Consider the following 13,876-nt stretch of genomic DNA (forward strand, 5'->3'; position numbering starts at 1 on the left):
CCCCAGTTTTCCTCTTTGATTATTTTCTGCTCAGATCGAATAAATTGATTAATGGAAATAATATTTGAAACAGAGCCATCTAGGATGGCCTTGGGCTAGATCAAACAACCAGGTATACAAAAGGTGTTGTTGCATATTGACTACGGCCTTCCATTGAATACATAGTGTACAAACTTCCATCGAACACTACGATTTTCAAGATCATAGAGTAGAAACAAAAGTAACTTGGATGACCGGAAACTTGTTTTAGAACAGTGTGTGTATGGCACACCAAATTCAAACAGTAAACAGAACTCTTCTCTTCTTCTAAAAGACTAGGAAAACAGAACACATGAAACCACAGCTTCGAAACAAACATTCCATGCTAACAATTATATGAGATCTGATAGAAAAGAGAGAAGAAAACCAGTGTTCCTAATGTAATTGGTGTGATGTAAAAGAAAAAAGTTATACCCTAAAAAAGAACGAAACAAACAACGAAAAAGAAAGCCAGCACAGCGTGCATACCCATCTCCAGACTGAGCGGAATAACTAGAACTTCTCTTTCTTGTCTGTCTACCAACAAACGTACTTCGATGAACATCTTATCTACCTCACTTGCCCTTCCGAGTCACATGCTTCCTCCCAATCATCTACTACTTCAGACACCACATTTTCTTCGGCAATGCCATCTCCTGGTTTCGATTCCTGATTGAAGGATCTAGGTTCTGTAGAGGATGAACTACTTCCAACCTGATGATTGCTTTGGTTCCCAAAACCACCAGATGATGATTTCAAGGTTAAATTCGAAAATGGAGTTGAATCATGGACTAAAACAGTATATCGATTCGTTGAAGCAGAAATAGGAGCTTCCTTCATTTTCCATGCAGAATCCGGAACATCCCTTGCACCACGACCTAAGTCTTGAACACCCCATGAATCGTCAGCCCAGCAAGATTCTTGTACAACAGCCTTCTTCCAAGGATTATTAGTCCTTAAAACCCCCCCTCCTGATCCTCCATCTTTAGCAATTCCAGTTCCCCCCACCCAAGCATTTGGTCCTGGGACACTGTTCTTAACTACAGACGCACCTTGATAGGCCGACCCGTGATCTAATCTTCTCATAGCAGTTGCCGCACGAGCAGGATCACTAAATACGGCTAAAGCATTTTTGTCATTCAACCAGACCAATTCACATTCACCACCAAATCGTAGGACCAATGCACTTACTTCTGCTTCTCTTGGTAGATCAAGAAGAGCCACCACAAGCCTCTGATCCATATCAATTGAAGGATCAAAAGCCGGTGGATTTGACGATAAAGCAGAACCCTTGAAACCGATAATTCGAAGTGGAGCTTTGGATTTCGGCGTCACATGAACCACTAGGAACCGTTTCGGCTCCCATCCTGCTGCGTGGACTGAAAGCTTCCATCTCTCTGCAATTTGTCGAACTGCATCTCTTTTCTCCTTCGACATTGGGATGAAAACATGCACCTTTAAACCGTTTGAGTTACTTCCCCTACTCTTGCCAAGAACTAAAAACTTGAACCTGTCTTCTAAAGCCCATACCCACTTCGGCTCTCTCCTACATAGATCTTTAAGCAAGTCCGGAAAACTGTTTTCACCAAAATGAAGAGCATCCAGATTTGTTGGGGTAATATCGAACGCATCTGCTAGAACCCGTTTCCGTTCAACCTTTGCACAATCTCCATCACATACTAACTTTCTCTGTCCAAGAGGGGTTTTCTTACCATTTGCTTCAATGGGCTGAAGCGGAACTGGCAATTTCTGAATAATAGAAGCTTCAAATACAGTATCACAGGCAAAACCACCATTGCTACCTCCAGCACCACAAGGAACTTTAGTAGTTATCCTCCCGCATGAACAAGTGATAGTCACAGGGAAATCGCATCTTAGATCAGGACAAGGAGACCCAGGGTGACAAGAAGCAGTGCAAGTGTGCCTGCAGTCTCTTCTTGGAGCACCACAAACCTGAGAACAAGAGGACTTTGCACCAGAAACAGATACGCACGACGAATCACATGGAGGTGGATGACAAGTTCTCCCACAAGCGTGCATTCCACATTGCCGGGTTTTTCCACATAACTGGTTGCATCGAATTTCCTTTGACCCGCAAGGAATATTTCGCAGAACAACATGCCCTCCTGTGCATTCTTTCGCCACAGGAACTGAACAAGGTGGGCAATCCCCAAAATGGCAGCCATGAGCGGACGAATGACCACAAGGCTGAGGCACAGAACATGGGTACTGGCACGAGGGAGGAGGAGTACCACAGGGCAGTGGAGGAGGAAGAGAAGTTTTCCCACAAGCACAAGTTAGATCAGTGAAGATAGTTTCCAGACAAGGTGAACAATGGCCACTATGACAGAGAGATTCACAAAAATGTTGCCCGCATCTTAGCTTCTTCCCACAGATCATAGAACACAAATGTGGATCCCATTCACCAGAAAGCATATAATCAGAGTTAGAGATGGGACAGCACCTCTCGCTGCATCTATGCCTACCACAACTTTTCTTTCTCCCACAAGGCTTCTCACAACAGAACTTACCATTCTCTCTGGTTGTCATGTGGCACACGCTTTTCCGTGAAGAAGACCCACAACGACATTTTTGATCAACCATAAGTAAACAACTGGGACACTTACCAACATGACATATCTCCTTACATCGATGAATCTTACAAGGTAGAAGCATGCCACAGATGTTACTGCAAGTAGGAATAGGATCCGTACAACATACCCTTTTACTCTTTATTTTCGTTTTACCACAAGGGCAGTTCTTAATCTTGCATGGCATCAATTCACAGTCCCCACATTGCCCTGGATGACAAGTATCTCCACAAGTATGATTTCCACAAACAAGGGTCTTTGAGCAAACTGAATTACACGAGAAAACACCGTCATTCTCTATCAATTTTCCTTTAACTGACATTTCACCACAGAGAACAACCTCCATTTTCTTCTTGCAGAAACAAGAAGCATTTGTAGGAACCACACAAGGTTCACAAGGTCCTGTGTGACAAACTTTCCTGCACTGATGCCTTCCACAATCGAGAAACTTCTCACATTGCAGACCACACGTAAGCACAGACTTTCGAACAGAGCATCTCGTTGTGATCATTTTCTTCCCACAAGGACATGAACGAGGAGGAGCAAAGGCTTTGCAAGGAGGACAAGGACCTGGGTGACACTGCAATACACACAAATGAGGGCAGCGGTCACCACCGTCCAGCTCGGGTTGCATCTGTCTCTCCACTGACCTACCACAAGGCTCACCACATGAGTGTGGTGTCAAATACAAATCTGAAGGTGGGTCTGGCCTCTTTCCGCAGAAACAAACATATCGGATATCCTTAGGAGCTAGTAACTGAACAGACTGACAACCAGGGCAACGCCAATTCAATCCCTGATTCTTCTCCGCCATCAAATCCGCAGAGGTAGGTGCTCGAGCCCATTTCTTGATACAATTGAGATGGAAAATCGAGTAACAACTCGAACAAGACCAAATTGGAGCTGATCTGCGAACCATATCATAACAAATCATACATTCAACAGTCCCTTTCGCAAGCTTCACTTGGATTTCTTGAACAAGTTGTGGAAGAAGATTAGAATCTAAATTCTTATGCACCTGATTTTTCCCACGATCATTCTGTTTTCTAGGGTTCAAAGGTCGTGGACCGATATTTCTCTGATGAACAAAATTCCCACCTCTTGGTCGAATCTCCATATGCGGTGGATGATAATTGGAATTCCCACCACCATTTCTCATAAAAGAATTCAAATAAGCATACCCATTTGGATCCAAATTAGGAGTCGGTTGCTGAGGAGGAGTTTCAAGAATCGGAGTGGATAATCCACCAATAACACCACCACCTCCTCTAGGAACCCAAGCTTGACGATTATTACTATTTGGACGAACAGGATATCTAGGTCCCTCCCTACGATCGGTACGAAGTTGAAGGCTCATTATCTGATAATGAGAGGGAATCCTAAAAAGAAAGAAAGAAAAAGAAAACCCTAACCCTGAATTATTTGTTCTTTGTTCCAAATTCAAAACAATAATATATAAAACTGATATGAAAAACTAGAAGGCAGATAGATGAAACCCTAATCCTAGAACTCAGAAATTAATTTTCGATAAAACAAGAAAGAAAAGTGAAGTACCTGAATAATGAGAGAACTTGTGAGAGAGAACCAACTCGATAATTGACTCAAAGCTCTCTTTCTTTCTTTCTTTCTTTCTTTCCAAGGTAGAGAGAGAGAGAGAGAGAGAGAGAGAGAGAGAGAGAGAGAGACGGAGGTATTTTGGTGATGAAAGGGGAAGTTTTAATGAGAGAGAAATATATTTGGCGGTGGGCGGTATTCAAAGTCGGTACGCCACAAGAGAAGGCTTGAGATCCAAACTAGGGTTGTGACGGGCCAAGTGAAGGTGGTTAAGGGTCCGTTTGAAACCCGTGAAAAAAGAGTGGGAAAATCTAATTTCCTGAGAAAATCGATTTCCACTGTTTGGTTCAAACCAAAACGTGGGAAAATCGAATTCGTGGGGGAAAAAAGGTTGGAAAAACTTCAAATATATTTTACCACAAACAAGGTGGGAAAACGGTTTTCTCATTACTTGGAAAACACGGTTGTTCCAGTCCCGACTCCCTCTCTTTCTTTCTTTCTTTCTCTCGATCGTCTTCTCTCTCTAGAACCTGGTTCTTCATTTTATTTTCAGATTGAAGTTCTTCAAGTAAACGAAGTTCTCCAGATCGAAATAGCAGGTTAGATTTTTCCCCTAATTGCTACTCATTTACCTGCTAGTTTGCCAGAATAATTAGGTCAGATTTCCCCTTTAATTTGCTTATTTTGACTACTACCTGCCAAATTTTCTTTTCAAAATGGGTTTTCATAGTTATCTGGTTCTGAAATTTTGTGGGTATTTAGGGTACTTAAACTGTAAATCATGAACAAAATGGTGGGTGAATCGATTGTACGACCCCACTTCATTAACAGGCATTAAGTTGATTCAAACTTCTTGTTCATAACCCCACTTTATGAACAAGAAGTTTGTTCAAATTGCTAATCATTTTGAAATGCAGAATGAAGTCCTATTGATGAAGTTTAGTTTACTTTGATGCTATCTTAGCAATTGTATCACCAACACTTTGGATATGAAAGTAAGAACTTTGTTTCTTGTTTGAGCTCCAATTGAGATGCACAAGCACATATTGAATGTAACATCGAACTTTTTTTAGATCCAATGGAGACTTACCGTTGTTCGTCTCTTGGATAGGTTTACAAGTTGGTAAACCTTCCAATCATTCAGAAATACCCATGAAAGTTATCTCCTTTATTGGTAGGTTTAGTGATATCTTCTTGAGAGAAACCACCATTACATCTACAACTTATCAAAAGAGAGTTTCTGTCTATATACAAAACTGAGATCCGGAATGCTCCATAAAACAGGTTGAAAAACCCGAACAAGAGAGGGAGATTTTTCCAACTGAAAAAGTTTGTTGCAAGGAGACAAGAGATCTCTTAGATTTTTCTTCCATCTTTCAACTTAAGATTCTAGCTTATTACATGTACAATTCCGTCTTCTTCTCCTTATTTGATTTTACAAATGAAGTGGTGAGTCTAGTTAGAGATGGTAGTTTCGTCGACAGAGAATGAGAGAACATGTTCGCTCCCATCCGTCAAGTATATGACAAAAGCCTTGGAGAAGAAGGTGAGAAAAAGAGAAGGAGACAAAAAAAAAGTACACTTTTAATAGAAAACCAACCCGTTCTGTTCATTAGGATGAAATGTTTTAGCTTGTCAAATATGAGGGCTAAATTAACCCAATTGTTCACATATTGGGGCCTCAAAACGAAATTAACCCATTATATTAGTAAAGGATTTATTTTCTTCAATCTAAAGTCACCGAGAACCCTCATCTTTTTCTCCTTTCAGCCTGGATTTATCGTCTCTGTAAGTTCAGTGTGCCCTAAAATCCCTTGTAATCTCCATGTTTCAATCTGTATATCTTATAGAATACTAGTTTTCGAGACCATTGTTAATGGTAACTAGTTCGAACTCAAACTAATAAACTGTTGCTGGTTTTATTTGTTTCTAGGTGTAAAAGTTACTAATCAGAGATGGTTCAACAATCTACAATGGATATTCCTTCAAAAGTAGGGTTTAACTTCGATTTGTGTGTTAGAAACGAAATGCTCTCGAAGAAAGGTCTTCATCCACCTTCTTACCGTAAGACTGGAACTACAATCGTAGGTCTGGTTTTCAAGGTAACTTTTTTTTTAACTTGCTTTGTTCGTTAATTTGTGTTTACCTTTTGGATCGGGTTTCAATTGGAGCTCTCTGAGCTAATGTTTGTATTGTGAACTAATAACCTACAACAATCACACTTGCGTCCTCTTGGTGTGCTAGAAATCAATTTTTCTTTCAATGGTTTATGAAAGGTTAGGTTTGTTTTTGTAAGTTGAAGTGATGAATTATGAACTTACTATCCTCGACATCAAAAGATTACACTTATTGATGGCTCCAGAATATATGTGTAGCGCAATAAGTTAGATTAGTGGATTTACCTTCTTCGGTTTAGTGATTGTTAATCGTCAGTTTTATGAATGGCCGCTGTTACTTGGGTCAGTTAGGGCTCTTGGTTGAGAGTCTCGACTCTTGAGACTATGGGAAGAAAAGTTAGACAAGTAGTTTGTTGGGTGTGTGATGATGCATAAGCTGTTGTGGTGGAACACGTTGTGTAATTAGATGTCAAATAGGAATTTGTGCGTAGTAAGTCAAGAATTTGGATGTCATTATAGGGAAATGTTGATAAAACGGAGAAGAAAAAAGATATATAGTGGGTTAATGAATGGTTATTCTTAGAGAGTGAAGAGTAACCATTCAGACCTGTTCGCACCTTCTCATACAGAACACTAACATTGGAATTTTTGTTGCAAATTATCCATATAGGGTTATTACAAAAGGTCAATACAACTGATTCATATCGGGTTCACCTATACTACTAAAGAATGAGCTTCCATAAATATAACCTGAAGGCGTCTATGTAACTTAGAGAAAGAACAAGTGACATACTGCTAACAGAATCATGCTAATACCGTAAAGGTCCAACAATGTCATGCATTTCGTTGTGTTTCCAGAACAACTGGCATTAGGCTCAGTCCCATGAATAGATAGTATCTATGTTTAAGAAAATGTTTTACTGTTTTTACACCTCAATGCAGTTGTCTTTGACAATGGGTGTGGTGCCTCGAGGTGGTAAAGAGGTGTAGCTTCAATTTCATGTATTTTGATGTAGTAATAGTATTTTATTCTATTAATAGTATATTTTCTTGAATTTATTTCTAGGACTCCAAAAAATTAGTTTTTTAATAGTAAAAAGTTAAAGGATATGAATGTTTTTTTGTCACTTCTACCCGTTTAACTACCTCTACAAGTTAAAGAAAACACAGGAACTCACAATAAAACCTAGGCGTAATTCCTGATCCAGTACAACTATACTTCGACTCGAGGCATCTGCAACTCTGCGCATCTTATGTGCCTATTTAGTCTTAGTATATAAAACATTTGTGTAGTGTTACTCTTTGATGATGCTTAAAGTATATAAAGATGTTATACAATTAGCCTTGAAGACAAAACTCAGTAGAAGCTTGTGACTGTTGCCTTTTCAGAAATCTTTAAGGTGCGAAACAGACTTCCAGTTTAGTTTTAACTTTTTTGTGTAGACTCGTTTGTCTGACTTATTGCAAACCATTTGTTGTACTGATGGGCAGGAATATATTTGTATGTGCTGTCTCTCTTTCTGGATGACCATTTACCTTTGTATTAGTCATATGAAATAATCTTTAGAACATATAATGGTTTTATTGTGCTTGAATCTTCCTGAGAAAGTAGATAAAAAGAACTCTCTCGGAACTAATGTTTTTGGCATTCTGTTTCTAGTATTATGTGCCAAGTATTCTTAGTAAAATTTAAGTTGTACTTATTAATTCTTGTCCTAATTGGGTTGTGCAATGCGGGGCATTAATCATGTGTATATGATGATTCATAGCTCATCATTTGACTAAGTTCTTGAAGTTTCAATTATTTATGCCCATGTTTTCTGAACTTTTTTCCTCAGGATGGTGTTATTCTTGGGGCAGATACGAGGGCTACTGAAGGTCCCATTGTCTGCGATAAAAATTGTGAGAAAATTCACTACATGGCTCCAAACATTTATTGTTGTGGAGCAGGAACTGCAGCTGATACAGAAGCGGTGACAGGTACTCCGTCTCTCTCTAATGATGTTCTAGGTCCTCACCATGTGGCAGCAATTAATTGAAAGAAAATGCGCTTTCTGGCTCCAAGCTATCTATGTTCAGTATGAAAAACAATATTTTCTTTTTAGCTATGACCTCAAAAGTGCTTCTTTTTCAGACATGGTCAGCTCCCAACTCGAGCTACACCGACATGCAACTGGACGTGAATCAAGGGTTGTAACAGCTCTTACGCTTCTAAAGTCTCACCTTTTTAAGTAAGTTTTAGTGTTTTACTGGGTTTTTGGTCGACGATCTTGACAAAGTGTTTAAGCAAACAAACATGGAGAATACTAAACATTTGAAATTTTGAACTCTTGTCTAGATACCAAGGTCATGTAAGTGCTGCTTTGGTGCTTGGAGGAGTTGATGTAACTGGACCTCATTTGCATACTGTAAGTCAAACTACTTAAAAAAATATTGAGAAGTCAATCGGTTTGGATATTTTATTTTATCGAACATGTTAGATATTCTGAGCTAAATCGTCTCATCCTTCTGTGTAGATCTATCCTCATGGTTCCACTGATACTCTTCCATATGCGACAATGGGTTCTGGTTCATTGGCTGCTATGGCAATGTTTGAATCGAAGTACAAGGAAGGCCTAACAGTAAGTTGGCTAGCTGCTATTTGGTTATGCACTTGTCTAAACTCTAGAATCTAGATGACTGCATTTGCTGCTAATTCTGACTTTACACTATCTCTCACTTATTACCACTTGAACGATATCTATCGTTCCTTTTCTTTCTGCATCCTTACTGTTGGACATGCACGAGATCTTAAATAGTTTCTCATAATAATTACAGTGAAGTACTCGCCGTTAGTCTTCGGTTTGCAAAGAAAATTAGAATTTTGGTTTTTTGTACTTGCTTTCCGAATGACCTCTATTAGTTTGGAGTCCTATGTTTTTTTACTGTTTTCTTGCAGAGGGAAGAAGGTATTAAACTTGTAACTGAGGCTGTATGCTCAGGTATTTTCAATGATCTCGGAAGTGGTAGCAACGTTGATGTCTGTGTGATAACCAAGGTATGTATGTCGATCTCCTACTGAATAAAAACTTGTCTTGGCACTCGGTCGTCTGATTAACGCTTGCTATTTCAGGGGGGCAAGGAGTACCTGAGGAATCATCTCTCTCCAAACCCTCGTACTTACACAAGTTCGAAGGGTTACTCTTTCACGAAGGGTCAGACTGGTTAGTAACTTATCGCCCCCATTATCTGTCACTTCTTGTTTTCTCATTTCTAAGTCGAAGTAGAGATTTTTGTTGTTCTTGTAGTTTACTTGATTTGTGCACGTATTAAGTAGTGAAGTTGATTTAATTATTCAACTTAAAAATGGTAATGCTAAAATCGCATATATGATGTGGTCCATTCTGTTTGAGACCTAAATCTTGAAGTCCTGTGAGTGGACCATCACCACAGCTCAGTAGAACTTCAGGGATTCCCGTTCATAGATTTAAGGTTTCAAAGTACTTGACCTAAGTTCTACAATCGTTAGATCATTTGATTTTTGATTTTATGTTTGCAGAGGTTCTCTCAACTACGGTAAAGCTGTTGAAAGAGAGAGATGTTGTGGTTGAAGGAGGCGACGCTATGGAAGAGTGAGACTTGCCTTCTCATATGAGAAGCCGGTTGATGAGCGTGGAATTTGGATTTAATGTTTAGAGGAACTATGAAGTAGTTATAAATACTCTATTCACGAATCCAATATTTGATAATCTCAGGATAAATATTTTTCTGTTTGGTTGGTTGCTTCATTACCAGAATCATCTAAAATATATTTTCATCTATTTCACAGTGGCTGAATCTTGAGACCCACTTGTGCCCTAGTCTTTTGTTCAGGTCCCCAAATGTTATTTTATCCTCATTGCGCTCCCCCTGAGCGGCTGAGCCTAAGCACAGCTAGCTACGATAGATTGTTATTGCTATTCTTTTCTACACATCTCAGAAGATATTAACTCGAAACGAAATCTCAGATATTAACTCAACATCAAATCCTCTGAAAAGTGGATGTGTACAATTGGGCATGCACTGCTTGACATCACTACAATAGTACCATTTCGATTAGTTCGTCATTTCCAATAGTATAATATAATAGGTTGGAACAACACTAGTACAGCAAACAATCACTGCATTTTTAAGGGAGAAAAAAAAGTCAAAAAACATCCTAAACTCACTCAAAGTTCCCAACATCGTTACACTCAGTCACCATACTAACAATTTTGAATAAAACAATTCAAATTACTGTAAGGATTCTCTAATTCTAGCACTGATTTTTGATGATTTTGGCGATGAAATATGATTATGAAGACCCACCAAATACCTGCAGATAACATCCATAATGGAGTCAGTGAGATCGAAATCAGAAATCTGTGAGTGGTTAAGAAATGTTTTCAGAAATACTAATAATCAGAAGGTTACCCCAGCCAAGATGTCTTTAGACAACTGAGATTTTCTCTGGGTTGATGTATTTCCGACTGGTTTTGTTTGCGGGAATTGGCGAATAACCTTTGGTTCTGGTATCACAACTTGAGACTCAGAATTCAGGTCTAATTCTTTTTTCTGCTTCTGTAAATATAAAGTGTAGAATTGAAATCTTTTAGAAAATCTGCAGGTCTATATAAAAACAGTACCGAAATGCAAGAGTAAAATCGGATAAAACATACCTTCACCAAACGATCCTGTATTTCACTCAAGGCACGAGATTTCTCGACCTTTGACATGTAGGAATCCCGCTCTCTCTTGGCAGCCGATAATGCCATTGTTAGTTTCTGCTCCCGAACTGCGTGCTTGTAAGCTGCATTAATAACGTCCAAAGCGATTAGTTTTTCTGACATACATCCTTTGGTTAACACAAAAAATCAGGTGATGCTTACCAGTTTCTTCCGTCAGATCATCCCATTTGAATTTACTTAGATACTTGATGTTCCAAATGTCGTAAAAGAATGACGACTTCTTCTTGCCACCTTGATTTTAGGAAAAATCATGACAATGTAACATCACAAAAAAGTACAATGCCCATTTCGCCACAAAATTCATGTAAAAAAGCATTAAAATATGAAGGTGCAGAACTGCAATTTCAGAAATACAAACCTATTTGTTCCCCATTTAACATATCGGCCACCCTTTTTGCAACATTTTTCTTTGTGAACTCAACCCACCTACACACATGATAGATCGTCACAAACAAATAAGAAACTAAAAAATGTAATTAACAAGACATAAGAATATTTGGAAAAATAGAAGATACACAAAAAAGTGAAAGACTGTAAGATAGTTCATACTACAAGCAAATGGAAGAATCGGGTATGTGGTATTCATTAACATAGTATTTCAGTGTACATACCCTTCTGAAAACACTTGACCTCGAAAACCAACTGCCTGCTTACGCTTCACTTGAACAGCCGCTTCTGTCAAGAAGAAAAGCACTTATTTTCTTATTTGGTTAACAACAATCAGAAAGCCGTCTTGGTTGATAGCATTCACAGAGAGGCTCGTAAAGAGTTCAAACTATATATGCAATATAACAGAATGAAGGTTATAGATTAGTTACTTTGTGGAGCAAGATAAATCCTTTCGATTTCCCCATACTGAGAAAGAATCTGACGGAGATTTGTCGGGTCCATACGAGGAGGAATCCGGCTTAAATAGCAAACTCCTCGTTTATCAGCAGCACTAGAAGCAACTTCCTTCAATATAAGTTTCTTCTTTTTGTTAAGACGAACTTCCACTTTTTTACTATTAGCTACTATATCACCATATTCTTCCTCTTGTGAGCTGGTTTCACTTTCATTTAGCTCTTTCTCGGTCATCTGAAATAGTGAAAACAAATTCGGAACAGTCATCCAAAATTCACTACCAAACTACAGGGAGCTTATTGATGAATGACGATGAAAACAAAAATTGCAATCATAGCTACAAAAACATTCAAATTGCAATTTTGAACTAATAACAATTCCGAGTTCTTATAATTTCAAGATATATACCAAGAAACAGTGAAGATTTGTTCACAAGCAACGGGCACAAGTTCGAAGTAAAATGAGCTCGAAAATCAAAAAGGGGGACTAGTGACAGGTCGGATTTTATAGGATTATATACATATGACTGACATTTGTGTGTTTTGGAGGAATTGAAATTGGAACAAGCCAACTTACTTCTTATAAGGTTTAGGGTTTCTCCTAAGTAGCTTCAGTCGCCTGTTTTCTTACTTTCTCTCTCTAGCTTTCTTGTATGTTTTAACAAATCTAGGGAACCGACTAGCTTGAGATGAAGGACAGTTAAAATTAAGAAAAGGGTATCTTAGCTGTTCTTCCAGAATCAATAATACATTAATTAAGAACAAAACTCTTCCAGTTCATTAGATGAATGAGGGAAAAAAAAAAAAAACATACCTTGAAAATCAGACGATGGGAGTTCCAGTTTTTTATGATGAGACGGAGGAGGGTAAACAATAACCTGATGTTAACAGTAAAATTGATTAGTCTAAAAGACTCTTATCTATGGAGAGTAGTAAATTAGGGTTTTGATTGAAAATATATGCAGATTGAAATTAGTGTTTGAGGGTTTCGGAAACACTAAACTTACAGAGAAAAGAAGAAGAGGGAGTTCACGAATCAGGTTATAGCCTAAGGCCTAAGGCCTAAGGCCTAAGCCCTAAGCCGATTGCTGTTGTATCTTTCGACCTCGGTCAGTCGGGTCGGGGGGTCCACGGATAGCTAAAACCCATTAATAAAACTGAAAAAAAGAAACGCCGCTGCCGGGGATCGAACCCGGGTCACCCGCGTGACAGGCGGGAATACTTACCACTATACTACAACGACTTTGTTGCAACAAGTTATCGATATCACTTTAATAACCACTACTGTAAAGGATTAATTCTCATGCATTTCCGAATGTTTAAGAGTAAGTCAGTCCAACCACTATAATATTATTGCTACTTATCTTATACCGATTGGGAATATAAGTAGTCAATAAGGTAATAAATAATTTTAGATTTGAAGTTTTCAAAAAGAAAAAGTTCCAAAAATTAGAAGATGTTGATTTAGTCTGGGTATGTCACAAGACACCCGAGATTAAAGGCCCAACACTAATTCAGTGTCTCGACTGAGTCTCGTCCCAGGGAGGACCGAGACTCGATATTCTCAGCCAAGACCAACTACATAGTTGTCTCCTGATTACTCTACTGGTATACTAGACCTGTTTCAGATACTTCATATCTACCCTTTTGACAACCTCTAGAAGTTAAAGAAAAACAAAAGATGTTATTACAACATCGAGGCGTAAATTCTGATGCGGTATACATATATTTTGCCTCGAGGGGTACGCCTCGACGGACATTTTATGTGCCTTTCTAAACATAGTAATGACATACTACCTGCAAAAATTATACTTATTATTCTTATCATGTTAGTTATCCATGTACTATTCTTATCATGTTAGGTATCCATGTACTTGGTGTGCATAGAACAGTTTAAATTTCTCCCTTAATACGTAGTCATGTTTTTGCCACACGACTTAGAGGTGATTGCTTTACAAAGGAGTTCGGTATGACTTCACTAATACTTCTCACGATCCTCTTAGAGTTGC

At 38.6% G+C, this 13,876-nt stretch overlaps 3 protein-coding genes and 1 non-coding gene across 8 annotated transcripts; 1 reads left to right on the forward strand and 3 right to left on the reverse strand.

The window, feature by feature from the left end:
• Positions 1–275: 275 nt before the first annotated feature.
• Positions 276–4,353, reverse strand: LOC147563712 (NF-X1-type zinc finger protein NFXL1-like). Its single transcript, XM_086640004.1, has 2 exons — positions 4,164–4,353; positions 276–3,988 (listed from the first exon to the last, which is right to left on the reverse strand). The coding sequence occupies exon 2, from the start codon at positions 3,964–3,966 to the stop codon at positions 589–591; it is 3,378 nt and encodes a 1,125-aa protein (XP_086496130.1). The 5' UTR covers positions 3,967–3,988; positions 4,164–4,353; the 3' UTR covers positions 276–588.
• Positions 4,171–10,080, forward strand: LOC147563713 (proteasome subunit beta type-7-A-like). Of its 4 annotated transcripts, none has more exons than XM_086640019.1 (9): positions 4,171–4,762; positions 6,106–6,265; positions 8,119–8,260; positions 8,415–8,511; positions 8,619–8,688; positions 8,797–8,901; positions 9,219–9,317; positions 9,393–9,483; positions 9,819–10,080. In XM_086640019.1, exons 2-9 carry the CDS (start codon positions 6,119–6,121, stop codon positions 9,893–9,895), a joined length of 828 nt encoding a protein of 275 aa, XP_086496145.1. In that variant the 5' UTR covers positions 4,171–4,762; positions 6,106–6,118; the 3' UTR covers positions 9,896–10,080. The 4 variants fall into 4 exon arrangements, with proteins under 4 accessions (XP_086496145.1, XP_086496140.1, XP_086496156.1 ...); XM_086640014.1 differs by having other exon boundaries at positions 4,371–4,762; positions 6,097–6,265; XM_086640030.1 differs by lacking the exon at positions 4,171–4,762 and adding an exon at positions 5,342–5,709 and having other exon boundaries at positions 6,097–6,265.
• A 164-nt stretch (positions 10,081–10,244) lies between these two features.
• On the reverse strand, positions 10,245–12,979 carry LOC147563714 (RNA-binding (RRM/RBD/RNP motifs) family protein). Of its 2 annotated transcripts, XM_086640047.1 has the most exons (9): positions 12,875–12,979; positions 12,682–12,745; positions 11,844–12,102; positions 11,637–11,700; positions 11,384–11,451; positions 11,167–11,256; positions 10,957–11,087; positions 10,712–10,858; positions 10,245–10,613 (listed from the first exon to the last, which is right to left on the reverse strand). In XM_086640047.1, the coding sequence occupies exons 3-9, from the start codon at positions 12,100–12,102 to the stop codon at positions 10,593–10,595; spliced, it is 780 nt and encodes a 259-aa protein (XP_086496173.1). In that variant the 5' UTR covers positions 12,682–12,745; positions 12,875–12,979; the 3' UTR covers positions 10,245–10,592. The 2 variants fall into 2 exon arrangements, with proteins under 2 accessions (XP_086496173.1, XP_086496164.1); XM_086640038.1 differs by lacking the exon at positions 12,875–12,979 and having other exon boundaries at positions 12,682–12,874.
• Positions 12,980–13,038: 59 nt separating this feature from the next.
• Positions 13,039–13,110, reverse strand: TRNAD-GUC (transfer RNA aspartic acid (anticodon GUC)). The gene has a single exon. It is a non-coding gene; the product is annotated as a tRNA-Asp (tRNA).
• Between the last annotated feature and the right edge of the window lie 766 nt (positions 13,111–13,876).

The sequence above is a fragment of the Eschscholzia californica genome, unplaced genomic scaffold, assembly GCF_041429995.1.
Source record: "Eschscholzia californica isolate CP2 unplaced genomic scaffold, dmEscCali1.0.p SCAF_1, whole genome shotgun sequence".
NCBI lineage: Eukaryota > Viridiplantae > Streptophyta > Magnoliopsida > Ranunculales > Papaveraceae > Eschscholzia > Eschscholzia californica.

Coding starts and splice junctions, on each gene's coding strand:
- LOC147563713 (XM_086640019.1), top strand. CDS start 6,119: ATGGTTCAACAATCTACAATGGATATTCCTTCAAAAGTAGGGTTTAAC. Junction 8,261..8,414: donor TGATACAGAAGCGGTGACAG/GTACTCCGTCTC, acceptor CTTCTTTTTCAG/ACATGGTCAGCTCCCAACTC. Junction 9,318..9,392: donor ATGTCTGTGTGATAACCAAG/GTATGTATGTCG, acceptor TTGCTATTTCAG/GGGGGCAAGGAGTACCTGAG.
- LOC147563714 (XM_086640047.1), bottom strand. CDS start 12,102: ATGACCGAGAAAGAGCTAAATGAAAGTGAAACCAGCTCACAAGAGGAA. Junction 11,452..11,636: donor GGTCAAGTGTTTTCAGAAGG/GTATGTACACTG, acceptor TCATGTGTGTAG/GTGGGTTGAGTTCACAAAGA. Junction 11,257..11,383: donor GTTAAATGGGGAACAAATAG/GTTTGTATTTCT, acceptor CCTAAAATCAAG/GTGGCAAGAAGAAGTCGTCA.
- LOC147563712 (XM_086640004.1), bottom strand. CDS start 3,966: ATGAGCCTTCAACTTCGTACCGATCGTAGGGAGGGACCTAGATATCCT.